This window comes from Bipolaris oryzae, assembly GCF_000523455.1.
Source record: "Bipolaris oryzae ATCC 44560 unplaced genomic scaffold scaffold_192, whole genome shotgun sequence".
Classification (NCBI taxonomy): domain Eukaryota; kingdom Fungi; phylum Ascomycota; class Dothideomycetes; order Pleosporales; family Pleosporaceae; genus Bipolaris; species Bipolaris oryzae.
In genome coordinates, this window is record NW_006911468.1 from 1 (window position 1) to 18495 (window position 18495).

At 46.9% G+C, this 18495-nt stretch overlaps 8 protein-coding genes across 8 annotated transcripts; 5 read left to right on the forward strand and 3 right to left on the reverse strand.

Moving 5' to 3' along the window:
* Positions 1–763: 763 nt before the first annotated feature.
* Positions 764–1099, reverse strand: COCMIDRAFT_58920 (uncharacterized protein; the record flags this gene model as incomplete). The annotated part of the gene is made up of 2 exons (XM_007693998.1): positions 764–983; positions 1032–1099. Coding segments are annotated over 2 exons (288 nt in total), but the record flags the coding sequence as incomplete, so codon positions are not given.
* Positions 1100–1219: 120 nt separating this feature from the next.
* Positions 1220–1588, reverse strand: COCMIDRAFT_69797 (uncharacterized protein; the record flags this gene model as incomplete). The annotated part of the gene is made up of 1 exon (XM_007693999.1): positions 1220–1588. A coding segment is annotated over one exon (369 nt), but the record flags the coding sequence as incomplete, so codon positions are not given.
* A 1774-nt stretch (positions 1589–3362) lies between these two features.
* On the reverse strand, positions 3363–3713 carry COCMIDRAFT_106550 (uncharacterized protein; the record flags this gene model as incomplete). Its single annotated transcript, XM_007694000.1, has 1 exon — positions 3363–3713. One exon carries the CDS (start codon positions 3711–3713, stop codon positions 3363–3365), a length of 351 nt encoding a protein of 116 aa, XP_007692190.1.
* Positions 3714–8301: 4588 nt separating this feature from the next.
* On the forward strand, positions 8302–8829 carry COCMIDRAFT_29901 (uncharacterized protein; the record flags this gene model as incomplete). Its single annotated transcript, XM_007693993.1, has 2 exons — positions 8302–8454; positions 8674–8829. The coding sequence occupies 2 exons, from the start codon at positions 8302–8304 to the stop codon at positions 8827–8829; spliced, it is 309 nt and encodes a 102-aa protein (XP_007692183.1).
* Positions 8830–10809: 1980 nt separating this feature from the next.
* Positions 10810–11046, forward strand: COCMIDRAFT_69753 (uncharacterized protein; the record flags this gene model as incomplete). Its single annotated transcript, XM_007694001.1, has 1 exon — positions 10810–11046. A coding segment is annotated over one exon (237 nt), but the record flags the coding sequence as incomplete, so codon positions are not given.
* Positions 11047–11538: 492 nt separating this feature from the next.
* Positions 11539–11985, forward strand: COCMIDRAFT_8969 (uncharacterized protein; the record flags this gene model as incomplete). Its single annotated transcript, XM_007693990.1, has 1 exon — positions 11539–11985. One exon carries the CDS (start codon positions 11539–11541, stop codon positions 11983–11985), a length of 447 nt encoding a protein of 148 aa, XP_007692180.1.
* A 619-nt stretch (positions 11986–12604) lies between these two features.
* On the forward strand, positions 12605–13597 carry COCMIDRAFT_8970 (uncharacterized protein; the record flags this gene model as incomplete). The annotated part of the gene is made up of 2 exons (XM_007693991.1): positions 12605–13098; positions 13336–13597. 2 exons carry the CDS (start codon positions 12605–12607, stop codon positions 13595–13597), a joined length of 756 nt encoding a protein of 251 aa, XP_007692181.1.
* A 2237-nt stretch (positions 13598–15834) lies between these two features.
* On the forward strand, positions 15835–17925 carry COCMIDRAFT_8971 (uncharacterized protein; the record flags this gene model as incomplete). Its single annotated transcript, XM_007693992.1, has 3 exons — positions 15835–16090; positions 16157–16269; positions 17539–17925. 3 exons carry the CDS (start codon positions 15835–15837, stop codon positions 17923–17925), a joined length of 756 nt encoding a protein of 251 aa, XP_007692182.1.
* Between the last annotated feature and the right edge of the window lie 570 nt (positions 17926–18495).

An 18495-nucleotide genomic window follows, 5' to 3' on the forward strand; every position in this document is an offset into this window, starting at 1 on the left:
TGTAGATCGATCAACACCAAATCTTTTTGCAATTTCTGTATATGTAAAAGGCTCGTCAGGCTCTAAGGCATTAATAGCTGCAATTGCAGCCTCAATATTGCTCATGGTGGTGGAGATACAAGGTGTTGAAGTTGTGGTAGTTGCAAGGCCGCGTGTGCGCGAGGTGGTGGTGTGCGCGAGGTGGTGGGGCACGGTAGCCCTTCTTGGCCTTTCTTAGTATTTCATCTGCCGTGATTTTGCGGGGTCAGCATATGGACACGGGCTAATAGCGTCGCATTTCAAGTCAAGATGCAAGCGAGTATGCAGATCAACGGCAAGGATAGTGCTCATCTCTCCCATTACGTACAAACTGAGTGCATTCATGTCACCCAATGCATTCATTCCAGTGAGCTCATCAGCATTAATAGCCCTGTACACAAATAAGTCATGCATACTGCCAGTGCGGCGCAATGCACTAGATAACCAATCAGGACTCAAGACACGGGCTGTTGCGACTAGAGAAGGAGTTCTGCGAACACTGACAATGTATATGGTATACAAAAACATCCTTGTGTAACCTTATCTATCTCTGCAGCGGCTATAGTAGCTCTGAGAACAGACCTTCACGGCGATCTTGGCCTGGACATATTCAGTCGGGTACTTGAACCCAATTTCCATCTTTGCTTATCCACTTCGTTAAGATATGTGCTTCATCTGCACAATGAGCACCTCTTTTCCTACAGTCTTCGCAAACATCCCAATCTCCATTGGAGCAATAGTTGCAGTGGTAGTGGAAGTCAACCACACTTACGACCGATGTACAGACGTTGCATTCAACAGATCCCGCATCATCACCATGATCAGGCAACCCTACTTCCTCGAGACTAGTCAGTCCACACTCTTTCGATAGGAATTCCAGCACTGCATGATGACCTTTCTTCGTAGCAATCCAGAATGGCGAGCGCCCAAACTTATCCGTGATCCGAGGGTCGTGATGGTACTTGCTAACAAGGACTTTGATAATATGAGACTGGCCGCCGGCTGCAGCCCACCAGAGTGGAGTCCGGTTGTACGGATCTTGGAGCTGCGTGATATCGAGTTTCGAGAGCAGAAGTTCCAGCGTTGGATATTCACCCAAATATGCAGCTGCATGTAGCGCGTTACCATGGAATACACTCTGGGCGATGACGTCGGCGCCCGCATCGAGCAATATCTCAACTATCTGCTTGTGGCCTTTTATTGAAGCTTCGTATAGCGCGCTGTCGTAGGGTTTACATTGGGCGTTAACATCGGCACCTTTATTGAGCAGTATTCTGACTATACGCTCGTGGCCTTCTGTTGAAGCTGCTTGTAGCGCGTTGCTATGGAATGTACTCTGCGCGTTAATGTCGGCGCCCGCATTGAGTAATATCTTGACTATCTGCTCGTAACCTCTTACTGAGGCTTCGTATAGCGCGCTATTATACTGGCTACCCTGGACGTCAATTTTGGCGCCCGCGTTAAGGAGTATCTTGACTACCTCCTCGTAGCCTCCTACTACAGCTGCGTATAGCGCGCCGCCGTAGTAGCTACCCTGGGCGTTGACGTCGGCACCCGCATTGAGGAGCATCTTCACAACCCCTTTCAAGCCAAACCGGCTTGCATAATACAATGGTAGTGGCATTGATTGTGGGCTCCTATGGAAGTCGGAGCCCCCCCCATAGCTTCTCTGGACTGTGAATTCGAAGCCAGTTCACATACGCATCGTTCTTTTCTGAAAGTAGGACTCTCGCCTCTTGAGAGCACCATTCTGTCTGCTCGTTCGTCATTTGAACATGCTTTATCCAGAATGTGGCTGAATAATCTGCTAGCCTGAATTCTTTTGCATTGTCGTGGCTGAGCATCTTGGCTCCTTGGAACTGGAGAAGGTATCCAAGACAACTTCTCGCAATAGCATCATGGCACACAGCATTTTGCATGCTGTAGTGAGCTGCAGAGCCTTTCTGTATCCTGTCTGAGATGAGATACTCTTTGACCGAGTAATGTGCAAGTGCTACAATATGTTTTACTGGGTCTTGTGTTTCGCTCTCTTCCGTAGTTATGGTGACCATGCTAGAACAGATGTTCAACACATCCAGCGGATCTTCGAGAACCTCATCACGATCGAATGTGGCCTCATCATCCAAATTGATCGCAACGATTTCAGCGACTTCGTCTACTGATAGCGGCCGAGCTGCAAACGTCAGCCACTGTAGTATAACAATGGCGTATTGCGAATCCTCTTCGCTGATTGCAGATAGAATACGATCGTATGTCTTGTCTAGCGTCGGTGGAAGCGTTACAAGCGCTCTCCGTAGCGCTGCCCGAGTGCGACATTTCCCCAACGTGTCCAGCTGACAGACAGCCCATCGAAACCTGCAGGTGGCATTAGTCTTCGGTATTTACACAAACATGATGTGGTAAACGCACATTCCTTGCGATCCTTTTATGAGAGTAGTCTCGATTTCCTGTCTGACTGTAGGGTCTTTTCTCCACCGGCTGAAGTTCTCGTCGTTAGATAGTCGCTGCTGTACGTATTTCTGTATATCTTTGTCCACTCGCTTACTCTGGAGGCAGATATGACTCTGCTGGTGTATGAAAGTCTCTAAGGAACTCTGTATACCTCGTTCTTTGCGACTCGTTAGGAGTATATGTGTATTCTCAAGCTACCAGGCAGATACAGTCTTCAGGATGTACATTAGCTCCGCCCGCCCAGAACACTCGTCAAGCGCGTCAAATACTATGTAGACGGATGGGAACTCCCGCATCATATGCTGTAACGCCTCTAAGAGCGCGTGCAGGGAGGGCTGCCGCCGCCCATTATCGCAAGAAGAAAACAACGTATCAAGACTCGCGGGGATCATAACGCACTGTTGCGAAAGCTGGCAGATTACGGAGCGTAACATGAGCTCAGCACTTTGCTTCTGGATATCGTTGAAATCAAAGAAGAAGTATGCGACGACTCTGCCAGGATCACCTTCGCAGTGCTGAAGTACATTTTGGAGAATCGTTGAACCGAGGATAGTTTTACCACAACCTGGAATACCATGCAGCCAAAGGAACGATCCCATGCTTTTCTTCCACTCGGCATACTGATCACTCTCGAGAAACCAAAGCCCAGTATCGTCTTGGCGTTGCTTGAGTGCTTTTTGGTAGTTCGTGGAAGGATCTGGTGCAGCTAGCCACTCGCGTATCCTGACGAGTTTCGCATCTGCACATTACGATCAGTTGGAGTTACACGTGCCTCTTATCAGTCATTTACCTTTTAGCGGTTGTATGGCAGATGATGTGGCAGTGTGGTAGAATGTTAGCGTCGCAATGTAGTTTCGTAAGATTTTTGTAGTCTTTTCGACTTTGCCTTCTCGCTACAGACTTCCTATAGCCTTCTTACTCTTTGACAACCACTTGTCACCAGCAGTCGGCAGCGTCGTCGTAATGATGGCGTCTAGTTGCGCTATCTGTTCGCGGCACTCACTGACTACCAATAGCAGAGCAGCTTCGAGTTTGGAATCTGCTGGGTTCACCTTCAGATTTTGGCAAATGCTCTCTAGTGTGGTGCTTAAAACAGGCAGCTCAGAGCTGACATAGCGAAGGGACGTTGGCAGTTCTCCTGCAAGAGAATGGAACTCCTTGAGGCGAAGGATGACTTTGGCGCTGAAATCAACGAGCTGAACTATACTGGCGACAGCCCCAACAGCAGCAAGACCTTCAGCCATTTTTGCGCAGTCCGAGCCGTTCGCACGACCCCGGTGGGCCACGAGTAGTGCAAAGCTGAGGTACTTGCAAATGGAAACAATAAATTTAGGCAACTAATTTAACTCAAAAGGGGCCATGGGCTTGTATACGGGGATGTAGTTATTGGTGAAGAAAGCGACGATATTGACGAAGGCTGAAGCAAGGCTGAAGCAATAAGTATGCAAGCAGCTGTACCTCTTAGCGCCCACGTGGCGGACTCAATTGTATCAGGGCACGTGACAATTGCAACCATAATCGCCCTATATAGTCCTTGCGCTACGCATTTCCTAGAAACATTTCCGTTATAGAGCTATCGTACGTGCATTCGACAGGCGCACTGATTAGTACGGGCTCTGGTATAACAAGGCACGTGAGAGCATCTCTCCATATCGGGAGATTCAAAGCAGCTTACTTTCCTCCTCGGCGAAACCACATGTATGTATCCTTTTACGATCAGTATATGATCGAGAGGTAGGTAAGTACTCTTTGTTAGTAGCGCTTCTTTCCTAACCCTTCGGAACATCGGAAAGTTATCCCAGTCATAAGTAGACAGGAGAATGTAGTATAAGGCGGACTGTTGTCGACGTCAAACGATCGACAGCATGACCAACATTACAATAGTGATTTTCGGAGACTTGGTTCGGTACGAAGAAATACGGTAGAGATTTATGACGTTATCCAAAGCTTTGCATATGTATAAGTAGAAGCTTCGGGGAGTCTGGATTGGAAGCTGTCTCTGCGCAACGGGTGTCTCTCGACGCAGGGACGTACCTTACATTATCTCTGATAATCGTGAATGGTTTTCGGGGTTCGCGGCATGATACATCGGGTTCTGTCTATCTTAATAGACTTGAAAGCGGGGTACAACTCGACATACCGGGTTAGTGTCGACATCTTTGGCAGTGCCAAGCTGCTGTACCTTTGATAGAAGTCAACCTTTACCAAGCGTGAATATGACGTCGTATTCTTGACCCGCTAGTACGAGATGTTGAAGAAAAATGAATATCCGGAGGTGCTGTATAACGTACTTGCAAGCTAATCGTCATTTTCAATGGCATTGTGAACGGATTGATTCTGGACAAATAGTGACAAATGAGTTGCATATGTCTTTTGGTAAGAGCTTGTACTAAGAAGCCTTTTCGATCACTGTCGAGTTCGACTTCGATCGATAGACAGCATGGCTTGCAGAATATGGCAGGCTATGTTATGGCACTGCCGGGAGCTACCCTGTTTGGGTATAGCGCCTTGGCTGGGATCCTGTACTTAGCTCACCTCCGCAACTACCGGGATAGACAACACTTGTACCATATACTGTTCTAATACCTTGTCCCTTTTAGTGGTCGTCCTGGCCGTGACATTTAGTAGCTACTCCAGCTTCGATCTACATTGCGCAGTGCCCCCCCTCTTGACCTACATTGCGTAGTGTCGCCGAACGCATTACGCGATTGCTATCGAAACCGTGGCACCGTCGAGGTCCAGCCCGGATAACCAGCCCAAAGCAGGCCCTATTAGACTTATTTACTAAGAAAATTTATCTATCCCCTCTAACTACAGTGCAACCTGTCAACCTTAAGTTGATAGCACCCGGCACTCACGAACGCACGACTCTATGCTAGCTATTAGTTTATAAGAACTAAAGAACCTAGGCATCGACCCCTACAGCGATTCACACGAGCTACGAACATTATAACCTAGCAGCTCTAGACGCCGGCACACCCGAGCGTCTTCAGCTTCTTTAACCGCACTATCGAATCGTGTGGACAAGCGGAGTATCTAAAAGGGCAAGCGTAGTGCTGCTAAGCCCTAAGTAGTAGCATCTAACGCGCAAAACGCAAGCGTAGAGGAGGAACCCGAATCTATGACCCTAACAGAACCAGCCCCGCCTGCCTACATAGCTTCACTAATAAACGAAGAAGTGGCTAACTAGAACACACTAGAATATCCTACGGAACCGCGCTTACCCTAGCTAAGCTTAGCGGAAAAATTAGCAGCGGCAGCCCTCCGAGAAGGAACTGACTACGAAGATCATATATAGGAACTACTAGGGTCGTTCCTACGAGACTCGATATAAAGCCTGAGAGTCCCCTCTAACTTATATTAATAACTACTTTCCCCTATACCTACTACACCCCAACCCCCCTATTTAGACACTACCTTACGACCTACCCTACCCCATTCCCTCACATCGTCAGACACCTAGGCTCCTTTCCCAACCCTGGCACCACCCGCATCTGAACCTTCCCAGCCCCTAATACAGACCTAAAGTTTCACCTTCTAACCACCATCCCTCCGCTAGCCACGTAGCGTAGCCGCAGCCAACATGTCGAATAACCAGGGTCTAGCCAGACCAGACCTGGGCAGACCGGACCCGGGCAGTCCATACTCACTCAATAAGTACCGCAGGGACGCTATGATCCTGCTTAAACTTTATAAACGACAACAATAAGGAGAAAATATTCTAGAACTCGATTAGCTAGTCGTGTTCACGGAAACTAAGCTAGCCACTGCCTAGACCGTTCAACGAATAATGCGGCGGACGCACCAAGAAGAGGTTCAATAGCGCGCGAGAGAATACCTACGCGAGACGGAGATTATACTATATTTACTAGGTAAATAGCGTCTTCGGTTCAACACTAGGCCTAATAACGTAGATGAAGAAGATAAACCAGAACCCATCTAACCCCGACCCCCTCTAGTCGCTTCTTCACTTCGAAATGATCCCACTGCCCCCCCTTTCCCTAGACCCCAACCACCTATACCCCCTATGCCACAAAACCCATTTCCCTAGGCCCGCCCTAACGCAGCACGATACCCGATATCACCACCTTAGAGACGACATTAATTAGAAGAAATAGAAGAGGTACGCCAACACTTTTCTCCACCCGGGCGAACAGTAACACGACAACAACTAATAGACCACACGCAATACGTCCTACCGGCACGATAGATGAGCATGCCTAGATCGCACTGGAGAAGCCGCAATCACCAAAGGAGCCCGTCAGACCCATCAAGCTCTAACTCTGGGAGCGACAGATCCCGTCAAGGACATAGGTACGGGAGCCGACGGCACAGACGACTACAGGCACAACTAGACCTCAATATATTCAACCAGCGACGCCTTAAACCAGAGGAGATAGGCATGTTTGATGGCTAAAATATGAGCGTGCACCTCTACGTCTGTCAGATCCAGCACCGAGTTAGATTGTACGGATACTAGTGAGTGTTAGAAGTCTTACTATTATGTATAAAGGGCGACGCTATAGACTAGTACATATCACTGTCCGACAGCTAACTTAGTCGCATGACGACCGATATTGACGAATAGATCATCGCACTACGTTATCGCTTCTAAAAAGACGCGATACTCGCGGAGGACGAAGCTAACTAATGTAAACATTTATTTAAACACGAGTTATTTAACGTCTATTAATATATTACGCGTAAATAGATATTGCTATACGACGCTAGTTTTAAGGGATAAGACGAACTCCTCCTTATCTAGAAGATCTAGCGCGACCTCGACCTCACGCTCTAAAACGTGGTCACCATCGACCTATACATAACGATAGAAGATTTTATCAGCCTCTGCTACCAGAAGGAGTACTCCGTACGGCGCATGTTCAAGCAACAGCAACGATAGGCGAATGGTTAGTTGCGAGTGGCTGCATAAGAGTTTACACGCTAACGACAAGACTAGCCCTTAACCTACCGCCCCGCTCTACAACCTCGAACCACTAACACGAAGGCACTACCAGAACCTCCCCAACCCGCACTCAAGGCGATGGCGGGCAACCGCATAGATCGGCCGCTGGCATATCTATGCCGACATTACGGCGGAAAACACAAGGATTTCGAGTGCCTAGACAGACCTCCACGACCTAGATCGTATAGCCAGAAGCGCGTTGCATTTATAATGGATTTGCTAGACCAGTATAACGACTATAAGTTTTCTAATGAAAACCTCCTCGACGTTCACGGCGAAGACGAGGCTCTGCGAAGCGACGAGCAAGACGTCGACATAGACCACAAAACAGAAAACGAATAGCGGAGCCACAGAAGGACGGCTGCGACTCCGGCTCAAAACAGGATATCGCCGTCCATCAATCGCCACCACCACCGGCGGAGTCAACGACGCAGAATATCGATAATAAAGACACAATTACTGACACGGGGATCTCCAATATCACCTTACCGCCCACGCCCGCCTCTATACTTATAACCACCCTCTAACATGAACGGCCTACGAAGGCATATATAGAAGCCGCAGATCTTATACCTATTAACTTTATGCTAGACATAGGCGCAGGAATTTCGCTTATTAGACATAATTATCTACAACATTATTTACGGGTCACAGTAGAGCAACTTAATAATAAGGAACGCATGCGAATAGATGGCGTTAGTTTAATAGCAATTATTGCGGATAAAGTTATTACAGAATTTCCTTTTACTATACAAGTAGTAGACGGCGAGAAGATCAGAATATACAGCTAGGTCTACGTCGTCGATAAATTACTAGTTCCATACATCATCAGTAACAATATACTTAAGCCCAACAGGATCAATATTATGTATGCCGACGTGCCCGGCAATTACCTAGCACTGCTTATTTACGGGTATTATATTAAGCTTCATACTACCCCTACCCCAAAACGCAAGCGCACAATACTCAGAGCGCGCTGCAACACGATCATCCCCGCGGGTACTGGCGCATCTATGGCGGTACGCAGACGACCTCTGCCATAGACCCCGTTTAGTTATATCCTCATCTCTAGCCCGATCTCTAAACCCTCTACCAACACTTTTGCTTCTATAGGTAATTAATTTATAAATAGTGACAAAAGCCACGTTACGTTCGTAAACCTTAGCGCGACTAATATAAAAATATAACGCGGATAATAATTAGGATACCTTAAGATAGCTAATGCACCTAATCGTAAGGCAGACATCTATTTCTCGTTAGACCACCTTTTCCAGAGTTTGCCTATACCAACCGAAGACGAGGAACCTAATGATCTACCAGCGGGAGCCCCATTCATCGTCGAACCACCCGACGACGATACAGAGATACAGCGAGCAGACGTTAGTAAGGAATAGGGACCCAATTACGAGAAATAAGTGCGGCACGTGGTCTATAAGCATTTAAAGCTCTTCTGAAAAGAATTAGGACGTTTTAACAACGGGATTAAAATGCCTATCCCTTTCTATAATAACTACGATCTATCTAAGCTTAAATAAGCACCGTACTCTTAATTATTGCGCGATGAAAAGGCTATTAATAAGGTGCTTAATCTATTGCGAGAATAAGGACGGATAACTTGAGTGCCCCTAGGACGACCAAGCCTAGTATTAGCACCCGCCTTCGTGGTATAGAAGAACGACAAACCGAGAGTCGTTGTCGACATACGCAAAGTCAATAAGGCGCTTATCCTAGACGCGTACCCGCTACCTAAACAAGATACGATCTTGTCAGCCATAGGAGGCGCAACGGTGTTTTTATCACTTAATTTCGTCAAGAGTTTCTTCTAATAAGACATAGCGGAGGAAGACTAATAGAAAACCGTATTCGTCACTGCTCACCGTGGACATGAGATGTTTATAGTGTCAACTATAGGGCTTACTAACTCCCCTAGTTTCTTTCAGCATCGCATAGAAAGACTCTTCGAATCCTATCTATAGGAGTTCATCCTAGTCTATATTGACGACATTATCATTTTTAGTCGCACCCTAGAAGATTATCTTACATATCTTGACTAGGCACTCACCCTGCTAGAAAACGCGGGAGTTATATTATCCATTGCTAAGTGTCACTTCGCCTATCCATCTATCTAAGCACTAGGCCACCACGTGTCCAGACTCGGCCTTAGCATAGTCAAAGAGAAGATAGAAGCAATTAGGGCTATAGTGTTTCTAAAAACCCTACTATAACTTAAATATGCTATTAGGTTCTTTAGCTATTATAGATAATTCGTGCCGCATTACGCGCATATATCGAACCCGTTAATATAGCTTAAGATAAGAGGCTTTAAAGGCGATACGTACAAGAAGGGATACAGCCGCAAAAAATATGCGATAATAAAAATAACAGCTGAGTTCATAGATAGCTAATAACGCGCGGAGTGCGAGGCTGCTTTTGAGAAGCTTAAGTCAGCCCTATATAACGCACCTACGCGAGCACATCCTAATTTCAGCAGACCTTTTATTTTCTACGTCGATAGCAGCCGCGAAAAAGGTTTTGGATGCGCGGTTCACTAGCTAGATATTACAGACCCAAACAAGCCAGTTGAACGTCCAATACTATACCTATTAAAAACGTTGTCACCGTCCGAGAGCAGATACTGGCCAATAGAGCTGGAAACAGCAGCGCTCGTCTAGGCCCTACGAAAATTACCCCAGTATACGGATCATGAGAAGTTTACGGTATACACTAACTACACTGCTTTAGTCAACGCCTTTAAGGACGAAGGGACAATAAAGGGCAAGCGATCCGAACGACTACAATAATGGAGACTATTCCTGGCACGATTCCACAGCAAGATAGAAGTCAAACACATCCCTAGCAAAGAACATCTCAATGCCGATAGACTATTACGACTACAGACAGAAGCGGACACTCTAGAAGTCCTGAACGCGTCACCCGCCGTACTTCTCACCCGAACAGGAAATAGACTGCTAATAACCCTAATGAGCTTATAAGCCGCCCGCCGCGACGTTATCTACTATAACCACTCTTTCGCTTTCCCCCTTAATGCTACATACAAAGCCAACCTCCTATAAATTAATAACGCCTTTCGAGACCGCATTATTAAAGCATTACTAACCAACCCTACACTTAAGAAGGTCTACAACGAAATAAAAGAACGCGTCGAACAGAACAAAGTAGACGGCAAATTTCCTAACACTACTAGAGAGACGTTTAGACTAGACACGGACACAGGGCTGCTATACCAAACCGCACCCGATAGACAAGAACGTTTGTGTGTACCGGCGGCCCTACATCAAGAGGTGATGCAACCCGCGCATGACCGACTCGGACATCCAGGGCGTACGCGCACCTATAAAAGGATACGTGCTTTACTATATATTCCCTATCTACGCAAGCTAGCAGCCACCTATATCGCAGCTTGCCCTATGTACAACGTCGCGCGACTATCAACGCTAAAACCCGCCAGCAGACTACAACCAATTGACACGCTGTTTATTCCCTTTTTCACTATTTCAATAGACTTTATCGTTGGACTGCTAGTTACCCCTAATAGTTTCGATACTATTCTCACAATCACCAACAAAGCTACAAAGGCGGTGAAGTTAATTCTAGAAAAAACTAACGGTGACGCACTATACTAGGCTATCCGATTTTAGGACTACGTAGTCTGCGACTAGGGACTGCCAAAAGCCATCATCTCTAACCGCGACGGACGTTTCTTGTCCACATTCTAGCAAGCATTATTCAAGAAAATGGGCATAACACTCGCCATGACCACGGCGTACCACCCGTAAGCCGACAGACAAAGTAAGAGGACAAATTAAATCATTAAGATCCTGCTCCGCTGCATAATTGCAAACCATAATGCACTAATAGTTAGCTAGAACGAACTACTACCTAACGTACAGTTCGCTATCAATACTTCGCGCAACTTTACCACAGGTGAGACACCGTTCAAGATCCTATATAGTGTCCACCCACGCGACGGAACCAACGTCCATCAGATAAATACGGGACACGAGTCAGCTAAGCAATTCTATCGCGACCGAAGAGATATTAGAAATGAAGCAGAAGAAGCCCTTAAACTCGCGCAGGCAAAAATGGCCATATACTATGACCAGAAGCACTCACCAATTAATATTAGAGACATAGTCTACCTCTGGGTAACGCGAAAACTAAACAAGGGCTATCGCATACCCCACTCCTCTACTCTCAATGTTATTAAAACCGGCCTATTCAAAGTACTAGAACGAATTGGCAAAGGCGCCGTCCGACTCGACCTGCCAGCTCATATAAAGATCCACCTAGTAGTCTCTATAGTCCATCTATCACCGGCACAGACCGACCCGTATGGACGAGCCCTAGTCACCGTGGGCCGAGTCACTGAGGCTGCGGAAGACGTCTCAGTCGCAGACGTGCCAGAGCTGACAACTACTCCCGCAGTTGACGCACCTCCGGCCCTGCCCACTGCCCCCGGTGAAGCGCAACGATACATCGTCGACCGCATCCTCACCAAGGAGCTACGACGCAAGCTAGGCACGAAGTAGAAATAATAGTAATATAAAGTTAGATAGCAAGGCTACGATGCGTCTGAAGATTCCTTTGTCCTAGAATTACAACTCCGCCAAGATGTCCCTGAGATAGTCGACGCGTGGGAACAGCGTTACGGCACCCAACGCCGGACGCGTTCTAACGCAAAGACTAACTAAGGACGACCGCTGCAACCCCAGTAACTACTTAGATAGGATGGCTCTAACACAGTTGTCGACTGGAGGCTGCGTTGGCTGTCAAGGCTGACGCGCCCTTAATCGATAACTGCACAAGAGTCCCTATCTAAGGATAAGTTTTCTACGCCACCATGCGAGCGTATAGCCTAAAGCCGGCCCTATTCAGACCATACTCTTTATTACGTCAATATTAACTTATTCTTTCTACTAAGAAGCGCAGTCACAGCAAAAAATAACAGGTGAAAGTGAGAGCAAACGCGCCAAGCCAAGCGACTGCCTATATTAAAAACTCTCACCTATAATTAATTTTACCTCTCTATACTTACACACTCTTATACCCCTATATACCTATACACCTTTATATACTAATCCTAAATCTTATAAAGCATTTCTGCTTATCCCCTACTCACTATCCCACTCTATATCTCACACCGTAACGATGAACCTAGATATTCTTAAAGAACGCATTAGTATTAACTATGTAATTAAGATAGCTCACGTCAAGCTGCACGACTTTAAGGGCAAGGCCTCTATCTATCTAATAATAGAGAAGTACTACGTATCCGCTGACGAAGACGGCGATGAAGATGAGCCTAACATTAACGAGCTAGACGCTGAGCAAGACGACGCAGAGCCCCGCAACACTAAGAATAAGAGTAAGGCTAAGCTAAAGTATAAATTTAGTAAAGCTAAGCCCTCTAAGTTCCGCAACAACCTTACGCATGCAATAACTGCCTACTTCGTACCTACGCAGGTTGAGGGCTTAATTACGGCTAGAGAGATTAAGTTGATAGACATGAACATCGCACCCCTTATCATGACTACTAAGGAACGCGAAGAATATGCCGAAGACTTGCCGTTTATCAGCCCTACTAATAAGTTATTAGAATTTAAGAACGACATAAAGGAGCCTAAAACTCCTACACTACTAAAGTTAAAGCGCAGCTATTAATGTATAAAGAAGCGCGAGGCTAAGTAGCAAGACGAGCAAAAGGCTAAACCCCTTCATCTTAATAACACCAAGCCTAACACCACCGTCGTGCACCAGCTGCTGGCCCTGAAGCACCCTTACCTTAAGACTCTGGCTAACGATCTCGAGCAAGCCGCGCACGAAGCCAGAGCCAGAGGCATCCCCGTCTAGGAGCAGGTTCTGAACACTCCCAAGCTTAGTGGTGGTCGCCCCTATTCTAAGTCTCTCCTAACCTACCGTGACAACACTACGCGGGAGCTCGATAAGAACGCAATTACTGCTAACCTCCGCGAGACCGCCGACGAGCACGTCGCGCTGTTGAGACTACAGCTTAGAGCAAACATGCGCCCTATAGGTGATCAGATTATGGCCCAACTATACCACTTCCTGTCCAAGCGTCCACACTGCCGCGACGAGAACGGCCACCTACGCGCCGACAAGGTCCAGCTATTCCTCGAATAGATGCGTTACACTCACCACTAGATAACGACAGTTAATGCTATTAAGCAAGTTATACACTACAAGTTCCTCAAGGTAACGATAGGCCTACTTACAGTCGAGAGTGCACACTACCTAATAGAAGAAGCAGACATCGCACACTAGGAGTCGCTTAAAGCCCTCCCTGTCAAGGGTCGAGAGCAAAAAAGAAGCATGGCGACATGACCCCCGCCGAGGTGATAGCCGACAGACTCGCGAGGCTCGAGGCGAAAGCTAACGCGAGGAACTATATTGCGCCGCTAGAGCGAAACATCTGCAAGGTCTCTAAGGAGCCAGAGCAGTTTATGCAGAATTAGGATGACCACGTACTCCTCTAGATTGTCGAACAAGCCAAGAATCGATCCTTCGCTCGACTAAGGCACACCATTAACTACCTTAACAACGCCCTACCTAATAAATAGCTAAGCTATAAGGCCTATATTGACCTCACGTACGCGAACACCTGCGGCCTACGTTCATAAGGATAGCGAGACATCGAATACGTGCCCACCCATCATGTCGTCGACATTACTGACCCGAAATGGCACCTAGCATTAGTAAAGATCTTCCCCCAGACAAAGTCCATCGAGGACTATTAGAAGGGTATACATGCTAGACTAGTAATGTCAGATTATAAGCTATTCCTTATTACTATTAAGTACAATAAGAAGCATTGTACTAGTAACGTGTCTGCGCACCGAGAAGATGTACTAGACCTAGTAAAAGATCTGCGCATCGTCACGCGTTCATCACCAGTCATTTTCATGCTGGTCCGATCACATAATATCGATGAGCTCATAGAGGGACTTATCAAGCGTTTCCATGACCTTACCCGTAATAACCCAGCCCTTAAGTTCTATAAGTCGATTAATAACCTATTACTGTCGAACACGGGCGTATATAAGACGTCGCAACTTCTGAAGTTCACCGCGTTGCCTTAGATACACTTCGGCAGCTAGGAGGAATTATAATATAAAGCTGGTATCGCTGCACTCATCGAACAGCGTTTCTAGATAGGAAACCAAGAGTACGACGCGAGGGCCGCTGTGATCCCGGTGCTAGGATCCCTTAACCGCGATGCGAACCTCTTTATGGCATACCTCCTGCAAGTCTCTGTGCGACACGATACAAACAAGCCCCAACTCATGCCTAGAGATCACGTCACCATCGACATAAACCCTGACGCAGACGCGCAGGCCATTAATAAAGAAGTCTAGCGTGGCAGGGTCATAGAACTAACTAAGGCTATAGCTATAGGCATAATTAACATTATCGTCAAGCGACTATTAAAGAAGGGCACTATTACAGACAAGACAGAGTATAGTAAACTCTTAATAGCGCGCCTAAAGCAGATAGACGCTAAAGACCTCCTGACATAGACGCAGAGGAACTACAAGACGAACATCGTCATCTATGCCAAGAATGACGACAAGGAATGCAAGCGACTGATAGGGAACCTCACGAGGATGACGCTCTCTAAAGGTTAATAAGCAAGCTATCTAGAAAAAGCTTGTTGCCTTAACGCCGCACGACAAATGCTGATCTGCACCGACCACATAAAGGCTAAAGCCACAGCCCTATATAACGATATCGAAGCTCAACACCGATAGACGGCCATTAACTTTATTACTAAGATGCTCCGCCCACACCAGCAAGAGGAATTCAAGCGTTAGGTCAAGAACGGCGTATACAACCGTACCATCTAGCTCACTAGACTATCAGGCTTAGGAAAGACATACCTAGCTATGGCCACTATGCTCCTATACCTTAGTGACGTAGAGGTACTAGAGGAGCTTATTAATATCTTAAGCTATGAATAAAAAGTGCACTTCCAAAAGTAAGCCGTCTCTAAAGCTAAGAAGAAGGTATAGAAGGAGAAGGAAGCTGTAAAGCCTGCCGCTAATGCGAAGCAGATCACCGCCAATATAATAAAGGCAGCAGCAAAAGATAAGACTAAGAAGAAGGAGCAAGATCTAGAGGTCTAGAAAGCCATCGATCAATACAAGGCAGCTAGAGACAACATAGCACCCCCTAAAGCGCCACAAGATATTATTGTCGAATGAGGCCGAATCACGATTGCAGCCCTACAAAACGACGCCGTTGACTCGCAATATGTACTCATATCAGCTATAGCAAAGGCATACTGCCAACAGATAGGATTACTAACCCCTCTAGTATTGCGTCTGCACAGCAAAGAATCCGAGCTCAAAGCAGTCGCGGCGATGTCTCACCCAAACTACAACCCAGCTATAGAAGTATCCCGCGCAGCCATCGATCCATCAGTCAAGATCACGGAGGACCTGCTAAACAGCCTGCTGTCTAACTACTTGGCAGCCTTCCGTGGAGGATACCCAGGCATCGCGGACCAACGTTTCAAGCATATCGAAGGGTCGGCGGCTCAGTATATCCTAGAACTCGCACAATTCCCCATATTTAATACATCACAAGAGCTACTCGACGCCTTCTCAGATAAAGAGCGTAGGGCATAGGCTATAGAGTTAAAGCCTCTCCTCGACGCATATTCGGAACTAAGCAACAAGAAAGGCAAGTCAAGCAAGGAGATCAAGAACAAGATTGCTACGGCAGCAAAGACAGGCCTAAACGTCCTCCTTAAACGCGCCAACGTGATCTGCACCACAGTCTCAGTCGCAACACAGGTATCATTCAATATAACGCGTCGCACACACGTGATCGCGCTAGAGAAAGCTGGACGCGCCAACGACGCTAAGACTATCGGCCTCTTCTCTCATTACTAGCACGCGAGTCTACGCCTAATTAGCGGCGCAGTGAATCAGCTCCGTCCCGCCGCCTTCAGAGACGAAAAGCAGAACCCGTTCTCCAAACTCCTTACCGTCCCCACCATCGCACGTATCTAAGCAACGGGTGGTGTCGTGAGTTAGCTAGAAGCATCATCCCGTTTCTATAATAAAGCCTTATTCCAACTCTGCGCTCACGTTAACGACATGCTAGGCATAAAACTAGTGTAGGGAGCGTTTGACGCAGAACTATCAGAGAAGTATGCCGAGATCAACAAGAAGATCTAGGGTATCAAATCCAACCTAATCTTCCTTAATACCAAGAGTATTACGACGTAGTAAGATGCCAATCGCTCTACGTACTATAGAGAGACTGCCGCGGTCGCAATCCAGAACGCGATCAACCGCATAACATACATGGACGGCGAAGACCACGTCATCATCACTCCATACAACGCGCAGGTGATAATGCTGCGACGCTAACAAGACCACGCAGTGATAATGGCGCACGCGACTCGCAAGAGTATACTCGCAAAGAAGCTGCTAGATATTAAGATCGTGACGATCGACTCGTTCATGGGCAAGGATTGCGCATCTGTCACGGTCGACACCGTAGGAGCTATCGGACACCTGTTTGAATTCGGGAGGACCGTCGTCGCCACCACGCGGGCTCGCACCTCATGCCAGCTGGTCGGACCAACCACCAAATATACCGCCCCCAACTCAAACGTTAAGCAGTCCCACCCTTTAACACAGGTTATCTATCGCATGAATAAGCAAAAGTAGATTAGACTCCTGGAACTCACAGAGATCTAAGGCATAGCACTATACTAAACCGCCATAAAAGCCGCAGGCCTAGGCGAAGAAGGCGAAGCATAAGTATACGTAAAGGTATCTATAGTTGCTAACGTCCTCTACGCGGAAGCGGACTATAACGCAGTTAACCTAGAGATCGTCGCGCGCATGAAAGAGATCAAACCCGACTTAAATATCTTCACTAAGTTAGGCGCTACCACCAGCGACGAAGAAGCTAATACCATATGGGGCAATGCGCAGGCCGATAAGGACAAGGACAGCGACGATAATAACGCCGACACCTAGGGTGATGAGCAGGACAATACCGACACCTGGGACAATGCGGAAGCCGATACTAATACTTAGAGTGACCAGCAGGCCGACGCCGATAAGACCGTATTATCACCTAAGTCGCCTTTCCTCCCCTATGATATGTCGAGCGATGGCCCTACCTACAGCCTAAATTGGATCTTGTCTCTGCAATCTGCAACGGAATTCGGCTTAGGTCTTACGCCCTTAATAAAGGCGACTAACCGTGACCTATTCGATAACGACGGTTTTAACTCGAAAGCTTTCGCGGACACCCTTAATAATACTAACGACGAGGATATGCCAGAAGATGCACACTTCTACGCAGACTGGCCACTTAACAGCCTATATAAGGAGGGCAAGCGCGAGCGGCTCCTTAATATGCGAATCGTGGATGTAATCGAAGCACACGATAACAGTATATTACCTAAGAACCTCCTAGCTAAAGCATAGGAGACTCTTAACGAATAAGAACGCTACGCCCTTATCTAGTTAGCCTAATATAGCAATATTAGTACGAAGATGGCCGCTAAAGTCCTGTCGGCCTAAGGCAACTATCTTACCGCCCTTAAGCACCTGCTAGTGGTGTGCGCCGCCCTAGCTAACCTATGCAACGGCGAAGAACTTACATAGAAGTACTATTAAGTACAGACGGAAGAACGCTTTAACGAACTTCGTGACGAGTATAAACGCACTCTCGCTCTTATGCGAAACCTATACAGCATATACACTACTACTAGCGATCTAGATGCCGCTTATTAAATAATCCCTAATAACTCTTATAAGAGTAATAAAGAGGTCGCAGCCGCCGCCGACGAAGACTAATCGAAGCGTAACGACGTCGACTTCTACGAATAAGAGGGTAGCGAGCCTAAAAAGGAGGAGGAGGATTTAGACAACGAACTATACTAGGACGCATAAAGTATGCTAGGGCATATAAAGGATTGTATAGAGAAGGTATAAGGACATATGAGGATAAGGCACAAAGGCGGGGTAAGGGGAGTAGGAGTTATATGAGGTTTT